This window comes from Sturnus vulgaris, chromosome 6 (genome assembly GCF_052056855.1).
Source record: "Sturnus vulgaris isolate bStuVul1 chromosome 6, bStuVul1.hap1, whole genome shotgun sequence".
Lineage (NCBI taxonomy): Eukaryota > Metazoa > Chordata > Aves > Passeriformes > Sturnidae > Sturnus > Sturnus vulgaris.
The window spans coordinates 48,449,560-48,460,627 of record NC_142248.1 but is presented as its reverse complement, the minus strand read 5'-3'; the positions used below and the strand labels follow the sequence as shown (position 1 = coordinate 48,460,627).

General features: G+C 48.7%; 1 protein-coding gene across 10 annotated transcripts; it reads right to left on the bottom strand.

Annotated features, from left to right (window-relative positions):
- Positions 1-919: 919 nt before the first annotated feature.
- On the bottom strand, positions 920-10,728 carry LOC148223491 (nucleolar pre-ribosomal-associated protein 1-like). 10 transcript variants are annotated; one of them, XM_088166543.1, is made up of 7 exons: positions 4,994-7,203; positions 4,217-4,355; positions 3,881-3,964; positions 3,316-3,509; positions 2,983-3,087; positions 2,501-2,619; positions 920-2,261 (listed from the first exon to the last, which is right to left on the bottom strand). In XM_088166543.1, the coding sequence occupies exons 1-4, from the start codon at positions 5,207-5,209 to the stop codon at positions 3,376-3,378; spliced, it is 573 nt and encodes a 190-aa protein (XP_088022669.1). In that variant the 5' UTR covers positions 5,210-7,203; the 3' UTR covers positions 920-2,261; positions 2,501-2,619; positions 2,983-3,087; positions 3,316-3,375. The 10 variants fall into 10 exon arrangements, with proteins under 10 accessions (XP_088022669.1, XP_088022666.1, XP_088022664.1 ...); XM_088166540.1 differs by adding an exon at positions 10,627-10,728 and having other exon boundaries at positions 920-3,087; positions 4,994-5,310; XM_088166538.1 differs by adding an exon at positions 7,210-7,585 and having other exon boundaries at positions 920-3,087; positions 4,994-5,310.
- Positions 10,729-11,068: the final 340 nt, after the last annotated feature.

The window sequence follows — 11,068 nt, the reverse complement described above, 5'->3', positions numbered from 1 at the left end:
ATTTATTAAAAACCCTCCTCTAACCAAATGAAAAACAATAAAAAATTCCTTTTAAAGTCTAAATATTTATATATTTCTATTTTCATAACAAAATATAATGTAATGTAATATATTTATATATTGGTTTCTTATATTTGCTTCTATATTTTTATTCTTTATCTTTTATATATACAGTATCTATAAAAAAACCCTACCTCTATCCAAACACAAACCAATAAAACATTCCTTTTAGACTATATTTAGCTGTTTTTTAAGGTTCTGTTTTTCATGCATTCTACACCCACCCCTCCCTCTCAATGTTCTGGCACCCACCATGACCCCCCCCCATGCCCGACTCACCTGCTCCTCCAGCGCAGCCCGGCTCCCTCTCCCAGGGACCTTGGGGTGCCCCAAACCACGTCGGAGCCCCCCTCAGCCTTTTTTCCTCACCCCAAAGAAGGCACAGAACGACTCCAACTGCCCTGGACAGCAGCAGGGCACTTGACTGCAACCCCTCCCATGTGTCCATCCCACAGAAAGTGACTCTGCTGACACCAGAAAAGGGAGGGCAACCCCCACAAGGGCTGAAGTTCCTCCCCAGCCCTGCAGACACAGGGGACAAGGGGCAGAAAGGAGGAGGGGCAGCAGAGAGGACAAGGGAAGAAAATCAACATCAAGGTGCACGATGAAATGGAACCCCCCCTAAAAAAAAAAAAAAAGAAGAAGAAAAATGAAAACGAAAAATAACCAAAAAACGAAAAGAAACCCCTGGCATGCTGGATGGGCAGCACAAGAGGGAGGGATTAAAAATGAACAGGGACAGTGTCCTGGTTTTGGGCAAATTTGGGGGAAAACCTCCAGAAGGAGCCCCCAGACAGCAAACCCCACGACTCCTCCCCCCCACCCCACCGGGTTCGGGAAGAATTTCCTCGGAGAAGAGTGGGAGAAAAAAACCTCTTTATTTAACAAGCAAGACACTCCCCAGCACAGGGAAAAAGACAACACCAGCTGACAAAAAACTCTTTCACCGTTCTGAAGGGATGACGAGTTCAATCTCTCTGGCGAGTGGTCGCCCAGTTATCAGTCTCTGGCGCTTGGGAATGGCTGCTGCAGGTGACAGAGTGTAGACTCCCGGTGTTTCTTGGGGTTTCCCAGGTCCCCGTCCGGAACAGGTTCAGATGGTATCCAGGAGAGGGAGGGGACGGGGTGGAAGAGAAAACAGTCCAGGGAAAAAGTTGGACTGCCTAGCTGAACTAACTAATAAGAAAAAAGCAAGGGCAAAGCGAAGGAAAGAAAAAGAGGCAGAAGCGAGCAAGCAGGCAAGCAAGCAAGCAGGCAGGCAAGCAAGCAAGCAAGCAAGCAAGCAGGCAAGCAAGCAAACCGAGCTAAAACCTCTCCTAAACATAGACCATGGGGGAGGTGAGCCGGCTGATAACAAGACAAAACAAAGCTTCACTCTCAGAGTCAGTCCTGGAAGCACAGGACATAATACCAAACATAATCAGGACACATGATTGGAGATAGAAACACCATAACATCACCCTAGGACAGACAGTGACCGGGACACAAGGATCCCACGGGAAACAACGGCACAGGGAGCACCACAGAGGCACAGAGAAGGACGGAGAAAAGACAGAGAGTGCCAAACACACAGCAAGGACTGAGGGGTACCATGACAAAGAGGGAACCCAGGAGCCAGAGAGGAAGCGAGCACAGCCCGTGCGGGGCGGGCAAAGACGGGCAAGGAGCAGCACAGGCACGGAGACAGAGAGGCACGGCCAGCAGGACAGAGGCTCACCAGGAGAGGGGCACAGGAAGGGAGGAGCACCGGGCAGCGCTCCTTTAGGACAAGAATATTCACACACACAAGCAATTCCCTCATTTGCACCTCATTCTTATTTCACACACCGTGTCCCCCCCCCCCCCCCCCAATAAAAAATTCAGCTCATAGCACAGGCAGCTCTGGCTTTTCCCTGCACAGTATTTCTACCAGGGACCTGGGCACAGCACGCGGTCGCGAGTCACCTGAATCAATCCTGATTTAACATTTCAAAGCTTCTCCTTCTGGCACTGCACCTTCTCAGACCCGGGCTGCCATGTTCCACTCCCCTCATGGCCAAATTCAAGAACAACTGTTGCCATTCTGCAGAGAATTCCCAATATGACTCACATGTTATCAGTGGGCAGAAAACTCTTTGGGCTTCAGTTCCACCTCTCACCTGTTCCACGTGGAGGGAGGACAGGCATTTGTCACACATCACAGCAGCAGTGATGGATCAAGGCTTTTTTTTTTTTTTTTTTTTTTTTTTTGATTGAATAAAAGGGTAAGAAAAAACAAACCAGGTCTCATACAAATGTCTTGAAACACCATTAAAGCTTTTTAAACCCAAGGAGACCATCGTGATTCCTGACTTCAGTCTTCTATTCATACTGGTTTTGGCATCATGAAATCAATCAGAGTCTTTAAAGAAATACTAAATCATCATGACTAAACCCCGGGCTCCTGGTCATTTGCACTTACAGCCCCTTGTAGGAAGCTCTCCAGCCTTTTTTTCCCATCCTACGTTGGACAGAGGATGGCTGTGAACCGCACGCCTCCGCACAAACAGTCCTGCCGGTTCCTCAAAAAGTTTAAAATGCCTGTGATAAAAATGATAGAAAGTAATACTGCCTCTCAGACTGTTCAAGAAATGGGAAGTTGGACTTTCAATGTCCCACTGAGAGATGCCAAATAAAAGCTTCCCCATGAGCTCGCACAGAGTAGTAACATTTCTTGGACGAAACTAAACTAAGATTTTTTTTTGACCAAACAAGATAGGTCTGTATGAGAACAGCTCAGGAGGCTTTCAGGGCTCGCAGTGATGCTGGCAGAGCACAGAACGTTAAAGATGAAGTCTTAACTCCCTGAATTAATGCCCTGTGGTAGCCAAAACCTTTTGCAAAGACACATAAGACTTGCTTCTCCTTGTTTCCGAGTTCCCAAGCCATCCTGTAATTCGTCACCTGCACTAGTGCAGACCAATCTGCCGTGGGCAAGGAACAGATCCGGCTCCTGAGCTCCAAGCCACGTGTCCCCGATGGAAACCCAAGTCAGGAATACAAAAACACCTGTGGAAGAAAGACGAGAGAAAAATCAGAAGACACAGATATTCTTCTATTTCCACACAGAAATACCGAGCCAAGCTGTTTACCTCTGGGACTCTGTTTTCAAACAGCTCCCCAACTCTGTTCCTAGATGGAAAACGTGGAGTGGCTTTGCCCATGCAAAGCCAATGAGCCTCCTCACAAGAAGGAACAAACCAGTTTCCTGCTAAATCAGACACCTGGAAATCTCACCTGTCACATGCTGTCATGGACCAGCAAGAGGGATCAGCATCCAGGCCCACGTGGACTTGTTCATTCCTGGCTTCTAATGCAGCAGGGACAACAGCACTGAAGGGAAATGATCACGTCTTCATTTAAAGAGAACCCAACTTCTTCATCAAAGCCATCACTGTCCTCGATCAGGACATCCACCATATCCAGGACATCTAATAAGTGAAGAAAAACATCAAAGCAAGAATCCAGACTAACAGGAAAAACAACAGACGTAGAATGCAACACTCCAGGAATACAAGGCATCTTTTTAATTCTTTTTAATAAAAAAAAAAAAAAATTTAAAAAAAGTATGAAAGCCACATTTGTCACACAATACAACGTTAAGTGCAACCCCTAAATTACAGCTGAACCTTCACTCTGCCTTTCAATGCTGCTGTCCAGCACGGAGCAGCTGTGGCTGCTCCTGGATCCCTGGATGTGTCCAAAGCCAGGCTGGACACTGGGGCTTGGAGCAGCCCGGGCTACTGAAAGGTGTCCCTGTTCATGGCAGGGCTGGAACTGGATGAGATTTAAGGAGCCTTGCCGGCCAAACCACTCTGGGATTCCATGACTCTGTCAACAGTCCCAGGCAGAAGGGCTAGATTTCCATTTGAGTTCAAAAACGCGGCTGCAAGAGCATGAAGAGAGATTTCAAATACCGTTCAAGTGGCACAACCACGGCAGAAATTACTTTCAGAGGTAAAGCGGCAACTTGGCAATTCCACTTCGACTTCTGATACCAAGAACACGTGGAGAGCTGAATCCTGGAGGGCCCTTACTTAACAGGACTGCCAGAGTTATCCATCCCCAGTTTGCTGATTAGGGCTAGAAAGTGTATCCCCAAGTCATGGAGTTGGGATGTTGACAGGTTACCACATACCATCAATGTGAGAGACGGGGATGCTGATGTTATCAGAGTCCTGTTTAAACAGAGCCACCTGGAGCGTGCTGGCTGCCTGAACCAGGTCTGCTGCCTTGTCAGTGTAGGGACAGGGGTTGGCCACCAGCTTCAGCAGGATCTGTCAGCAAAGGTGGGGAGAAAGGTAAGTGCACCTGCTGGCTGGCAAGTGCAGGGGAACCACACGGTACTGAGAACGACCACGTGCTGAAAGCTGGGCAGCTTTTATGAGGACAACTTCCATAGCACTTCTGCAGGATTCTGTCTACAGTTCCTGCTCTACAGGCCACACTGATGGAAAAACAAAAACCCACCACAACTTGGCACCTAGATTGCGACCACACACCGAGTACCTGGGCAGACCACAGTGGAGGCAAAGCACTGGGCATTCAACATCCTGAAGAGTAAACAGCAAGTGTCACCTTTCCTTGTCAAGGACCACCATCTACTGAGCTCTGATAATGTCGGCACCTAAAGAGGAGATCAAAGCTACCCACACCTACACCACTCTACCCTTACACCAACAATGCTGTAATAACAGCTGATCTTTTTGGATTTCATTTTCCTACAAATCATTTGGCTGCCCTCCCACTGAACACAAGAAGGATGCCACCTCCGTATAAAGAATCCCAAACAAGGCTTTTCTCAGAATTCATTCGCTGGTCTTTGACAGGTTTCTCAACAATAGCAACAAGACCTCCAGTTTCCACTAACACTATTCTTTGCATTTTTTTATCCAGCTGATTTGAACACCGTTACCTTTTCCAAAAACTGAATCACTGCTTCCTTCTGGTCTTCTTTTGTATTATCCAAGTGCTCCAGCCAAATTGAAAGCTCCTTCCACGTGTACTCAAACGCTCCACTGTCACGTAAAACCTGTCCAGGAAACAAAGGAGGAGGTGTGTAAATAAACCTCAAAACACCTAAAATACAAAACCCCGAGGGATGCAGATCTTTTTCTATAGTTACCTTCATGCTTCCTTCTTTTAGGAACGAAAAGAAGAGCAGGTTGATGAGGAGTCGTATCTGCCGCTCTCCTCACCCTCAGTTCAAGAGGCTCACTAGGGGGACTTCAGCTGCATAGTGGACAATAAAAATCCTACTTCTGTAATTTTTGGAAAGCAGGTTATACTGCTTTCAGAGGGCCGTACAGCTTTCTATCATCACAGGCAGTTAAAAAAAAAAGAAAAAAGCACCTTCAAAATAGCCTGTAGGGGAGTTTTAGAAAACTACCGATGAAACAGAGGAAAATCATTGCTAAATTAAACCTGAATCAGGCTACTTGTACTTAAAGCAATCAGGCAGAGGGATGAACAGTCACATAAATGAGCAGTGGGCTGTGACCACAGCAAGGTCCAGAGAGAAGTGCAAGTTGCTGGGGGTGGTGAGGAAGACCAACAAGTCCCACACCCTAGAGACAGGCTTTGACGTGCCTAGAAACTTCCCCCCGCTTTCCTGCTCTCCAAATTCAGGCCCTGACTGCGAGCACCCAAACTCGGTGACCCCGAGCTCCAGCTCTACAAGCAAGAAAGGAGGAGGGAGAAGAGGAAGGAATCCGAGTGACACCAGGGTTCAACTCCCTCCCCCTAAGGCCCAGCAAGAGAGGAAACCTTGCCCAGCTTCCCGACCCTGGCACCTACGTTGGACGACTGCAATTACACAGGATGAATCTGTGCCTTTGCTCCTCTCCACACATCAAATACAAGGAAGCCATCACAACTCATTTGTTCTACAGTTACTCCGTGTACAACACCAGCAGATCTAAAAACAACTGCTGCTCACATCAATCTGACAGGGTAATTCTTTTAAAGCAAGAAAACATGAAGGAAAAAGGATTCATTATAATATAAGCGACTATTTTTGGCAGGGTCTGGAAACAGAAATGCACCTGCAGCTCTCACAAAACCAGGCAGGAACAGAATGTGAAATCCAAAAACGAGCCTTCAGTTACATGGCACTGTGCAGAAAAGTAAGTCCTTACCATCTATTCTTAGCAGCCTTTCTGCTGACGGAACTGCCCCAACTTCCCTGTTCCTGCTTTCCCTTCAGAGAAAATGCAAAGGACTGAAGTGGAAAGTGGACACAGGAACAAGTCAAGCAGTCCATGTTCCCACCTGGCAAAAGAATCCAAAACCATCAGAAAAACGGCACATTTTGAGCAGCTTTCGGTTGAGACATTCATTGCTGGGAGACCAAGTGAACCTGCCTTTAATCCCTTGCAAGGATCAAGGGCCACTAAACCCTAATTCAGTCACTGTAACTGGATTTTTTTTCTTGGCAGGACAGTCTGGTTGCATTTATTCCTTATTCCTAAGGGTAAATCTCTACCCCTACTTAGGTAACTAAAGGATGTCCTCTTTGAATAAGGTGCTAAAAACAGCAGCCTCTGGTGTCTGGTGGACTTCGAGCTGACCAGCTTTTTCTCAAAAGTCAAATAACTAATTTAAATATGCAGAGGGGGATGCTAATTTTCAAGACAAAAAGTACTCCTTGCATCAAAGCTGGGATCAGACAATAACAGAGAGGACTACTCTGCAGGGCCAGAGGAAACCGGAGAAGACTTATGAAAGGCTAGAGTGCTGAAGTACAGATTAAAGAAACGCTGATAAAAAGTAAAAATCCAAAGCAATATCTTCTTGATCAATGTCAAGACCTTTGCAGGCACCAACTGCACTGATTTATTACAGTATCAGAATTCATTCAGCCTCGGGGGGGTGCGTAAACACGACAGACATTTTCTTTGCTCTTTCATCAACTGCTGCAGTGAAGTCCGTTCACAGCATTGATTTCTGTCAAATATTTCGTTACTAGCCGGTTATCTGACAGCAAATTTCAACAAGAGTCACAGGAAAGGAGACTGGTGACCACACAATCCTGCAGCAAAGGTAACTGCTTCAAGAAAAAATCGTACAATCCTGAAATTTCAGGCCAGTGGGATAGAGTGAATATCCTGATATTTCAATTCAAAAGCTTACCTTAACGGTCTCGGGCTCCGGGGCTTGGAGGGGGGGTCGGTTCGGAAGGGCCGCCTCCGGAGGAGGGGATCCCGGGGGGAGTCAGGGGCCCGGGGAGGGGGGCGAGGCGGAGGGAGAGGAAAAAGAGGAAGATGAGGAGCAGGAAGAAGGGGGAGAGGGTTTGAGAGGAGGGGAAGCCCAAATCCGTGCTGTGTGCGGAGCTCCGACAGCACGCTGCAGCCCGCAGCTCAGTGTGAGCACGGGGCAGAGGAGGCGATTTCTGGGCATTCAATCACCCTGAGGCGGGCCCGGCACCGCCCCTGCAGCACCGTCCCCAGCACAGCTCGGTACCGCTCCGGGATCACCCGGCCCCGCCCCCGGTGCCGCCCGGGACCACTGGGGACCGCCCCTAAAGCACCGCCCCGGCCCCGCCCGGTCCCGTCCCCGGGACCTCCGTGCCCCGCCTCGCCAAGCCCCGGCTCCGCCCCGAGCCTGCCCGGGCTGCGCCGGGACCATCGCTGGCGGCCCCGCCCCTCTTCCCCGGGCCGAAGCGGGCTGAAGGAGATGTCCGCACGATTGGAAACGCCGCCGAAAATCGCACCCGTGGGATCGGTGTCGGCGTCGTGCGCAGGCATCCCACTAGAGCGAGCGGGCTCCTTGCTGTGCCACCCTCCTTTTGCAGCCAGAGTTAGAAGGTCGCCATCTTGGGAGAGGCAGGCGCGCAGTACCGCGCTCTGCCCACAGGGTGGCGCTCGGGAGACAGGCAAGGGATGGAATCAAGGAGTGTCCCAATCCTTGAGGAAATCCCCCTGAATGAACGCCCCAAAAACCCCGACCAGAACTGAGAAACCTCCTGCATCTGTGTGAGTGCAAAGGGTGTGCAAGGAGTGTGCAAATAGTGTGCATTAGCAATCGATCGGCAGGCATTGGCAATCGACCGCCGATCTAATCGATCGGCAGGCATTGGCAATCGATCGCCGAGCTAATCGATCGGCAGGCACGATCAATCGATCGCCGATATAATCGATCGGCAGGCATTGGCAATCGATCGCCGATATAATCGATCGGCAGGCATTAGCAATCGATCGCCGATCTAATCGATCGGCAGGCATTGGCAATCGATCGCCGATATAATCGATCGGCAGGCATTAGCAATCGATCGCCGATCGAATCGATCGGCAGGCATTGGCAATCGATCGCCGATATAATCGATCGGCAGGCATTAGCAATCGATCGCCGATCGAATCGATCGGCAGGCATTAGCAATCGATCGCCGATCGAATCGATCGGCAGGCGCGATCAATCGATCGCCGATCTAATCGATCGGCAGGCATTAGCAATCGATCGCCGATCGAATCGATCGGCAGGCGCGATCAATCGATCGCCGATCTAATCGATCGGCAGGCACAATCAATCGATCGCCGATATAATCGATCGGCAGGCATTGGCAATCGATCGCCGATATAATCGATCCGCAGGCATTAGCAATCGATCGCCGATATAATCGATCGGCAGGCATTGGCAATCGATCGCCGATATAATCGATCGGCAGGCATTAGCAATCGATCGCCGATCGAATCGATCGGCAGGCATTGGCAATCGATCGCCGATATAATCGATCGGCAGGCATTAGCAATCGATCGCCGATCGAATCGATCGGCAGGCGCGATCAATCGATCGCCGATATAATCGATCGGCAGGCATTAGCAATCGATCGCCGATCGAATCGATCGGCAGGCGCGATCAATCGATCGCCGATCTAATCGATCGGCAGGCATTAGCAATCGATCGCCGATATAATCGATCGGCAGGCGCGATCAATCGATCGCCGATCTAATCGATCGGCAGGCATTAGCAATCGATCGCCGATCGAATCGATCGGCAGGCATTAGCAATCGATCGCCGATCTAATCGATCGGCAGGCATTAGCAATCGATCGCCGATCGAATCGATCGGCAGGCGCGATCAATCGATCGCCGATCTAATCGATCGGCAGGCATTAGCAATCGATCGCCGATCTAATCGATCGGCAGGCGCGATCAATCGATCGCCGATCTAATCGATCGGCAGGCATTAGCAATCGATCGCCGATCGAATCGATCGGCAGGCGCGATCAATCGATCGCCGATCTAATCGATCGGCAGGCATTAGCAATCGATCGCCGATATAATCGATCGGCAGGCGCGATCAATCGATCGCCGATCTAATCGATCGGCAGGCATTAGCAATCGATCGCCGATATAATCGATCGGCAGGCGCGATCAATCGATCGCCGATCGAATCCATAGGCACGCATTAGCTATCGATCGCCGATCTGATTTTTCCCGCCATTTTTCATGGATTTTTTCCCCCATTTCTTACTGATTTTTCCCCAATTTTTCATGCATTTTTTCCCGCAATTTTCGTGGATTTTTTCCCATATTTTCCCCATTTCTCACTGATTTTTTTTCCCCCATTTTTCCATGGATATTTCCCGATTTTCCCCCCCATTGCTCACTGATTTTTGCCCCCATTTCTCTCTGAATTTTCCCCCCATTTTCCATGCATTTTTCCCCCATTTATCACTGATATTTGCCCCCATTTCTCTCTGAATTTTTCCTTCCATTTTTCATGCATTTTTCCGCCCATTAATCACTGATTTTCTCCCCATATATCACTGATTTTTTTCCCCATTTCTCAATTATTTTTTCCCCCACTTTTCCCCGTTTCTCACTGATTTATTCCCCCACTTTTCATGGATTTTTTTTCCCCCATTTCTCACTGTTTTTTTTCCCCATTTTTCAAAGATTCCCCCCCCCATTTTTCACTGATTTTTCTCCATTTCTCACTGTTTTTCCCACCATTTTTCATGTGGTTTTTTTCCATTTCTCACTGATGTTTTACCCCATTCTTATTACCATTCTCATAGCTCTATTTTATATTTATACATATTCTTATATTTGCATTATTTCTGTTATACACTAGATTTTTCATAGATATTTGCTACTTATATTTCATTATATTTTACATGTATACCAATCTATTTCTAGTCTTTATATTTTATTTTTATATTAGCTATAAAAACCGTGCCTCTACCCAAATAAAAAGCATTTAAACATTCCTTTTAGACTATATTTAGCTATTTTTTATGGTTCTGTTTTTCATGCATTCTACACCCACCCCTCCCTCTCAATGTTCTGGCACCCAGCATGACCCCCCCCCCCCCCCCCATGCCCGACTCACCTGCTCCTCCAGCGCAGCCTGGCTCCCTTTCCCAGGGACCTTGGGGTGCCCCAAACCACGTCGGAGCCCCCAGTCTCCACACCCTCCCCCTCCGTAGGGAACGGGAATGGGATGGGGAGCACACAGGACAAGAAAGGAACACAAAAGACACACTGGACAGAGAGAAGAAAAGGGCTGGAAGCTGGATATGAGGATGAAAGTGGAGCAGCAACAAACCTCAGGACTCTTGACTAGAGAGTGTGGCTGCTGAACGTCTCAAAAAAAACCCCCAGCTCCAACACAACGTGCTGTGCTCACGGCTCGGCCTGGGACTCATCAGTGAACATCTCTCTCTTGCCAGGGCCATAAAGCCCCCGAGAAAACACGAGGTGAGGTTGATGTGCTCCGGCTTTGCTCCTGCTCATCCCTAACCCCCAGCCCCTGCTGCCAGCGAGCACCCTGATCTCTGAACCTCTTCTCAGCTTGTTTGTACGCTTCCAAATTCCTTCCTCTTTCTTCAAGCTTCATCTGTTTCCTGGCATTGGGAGAATGACAAGTGTTTAGCACAGCGCAATGAATACAACAGTCTCATTTTCAGAAGACACAACTGAACGAGAACCGACAGCAGCACTGCTTCGAGACAATCTGGGCACACGTTTCCCTTCCAGCAATCTGAGTG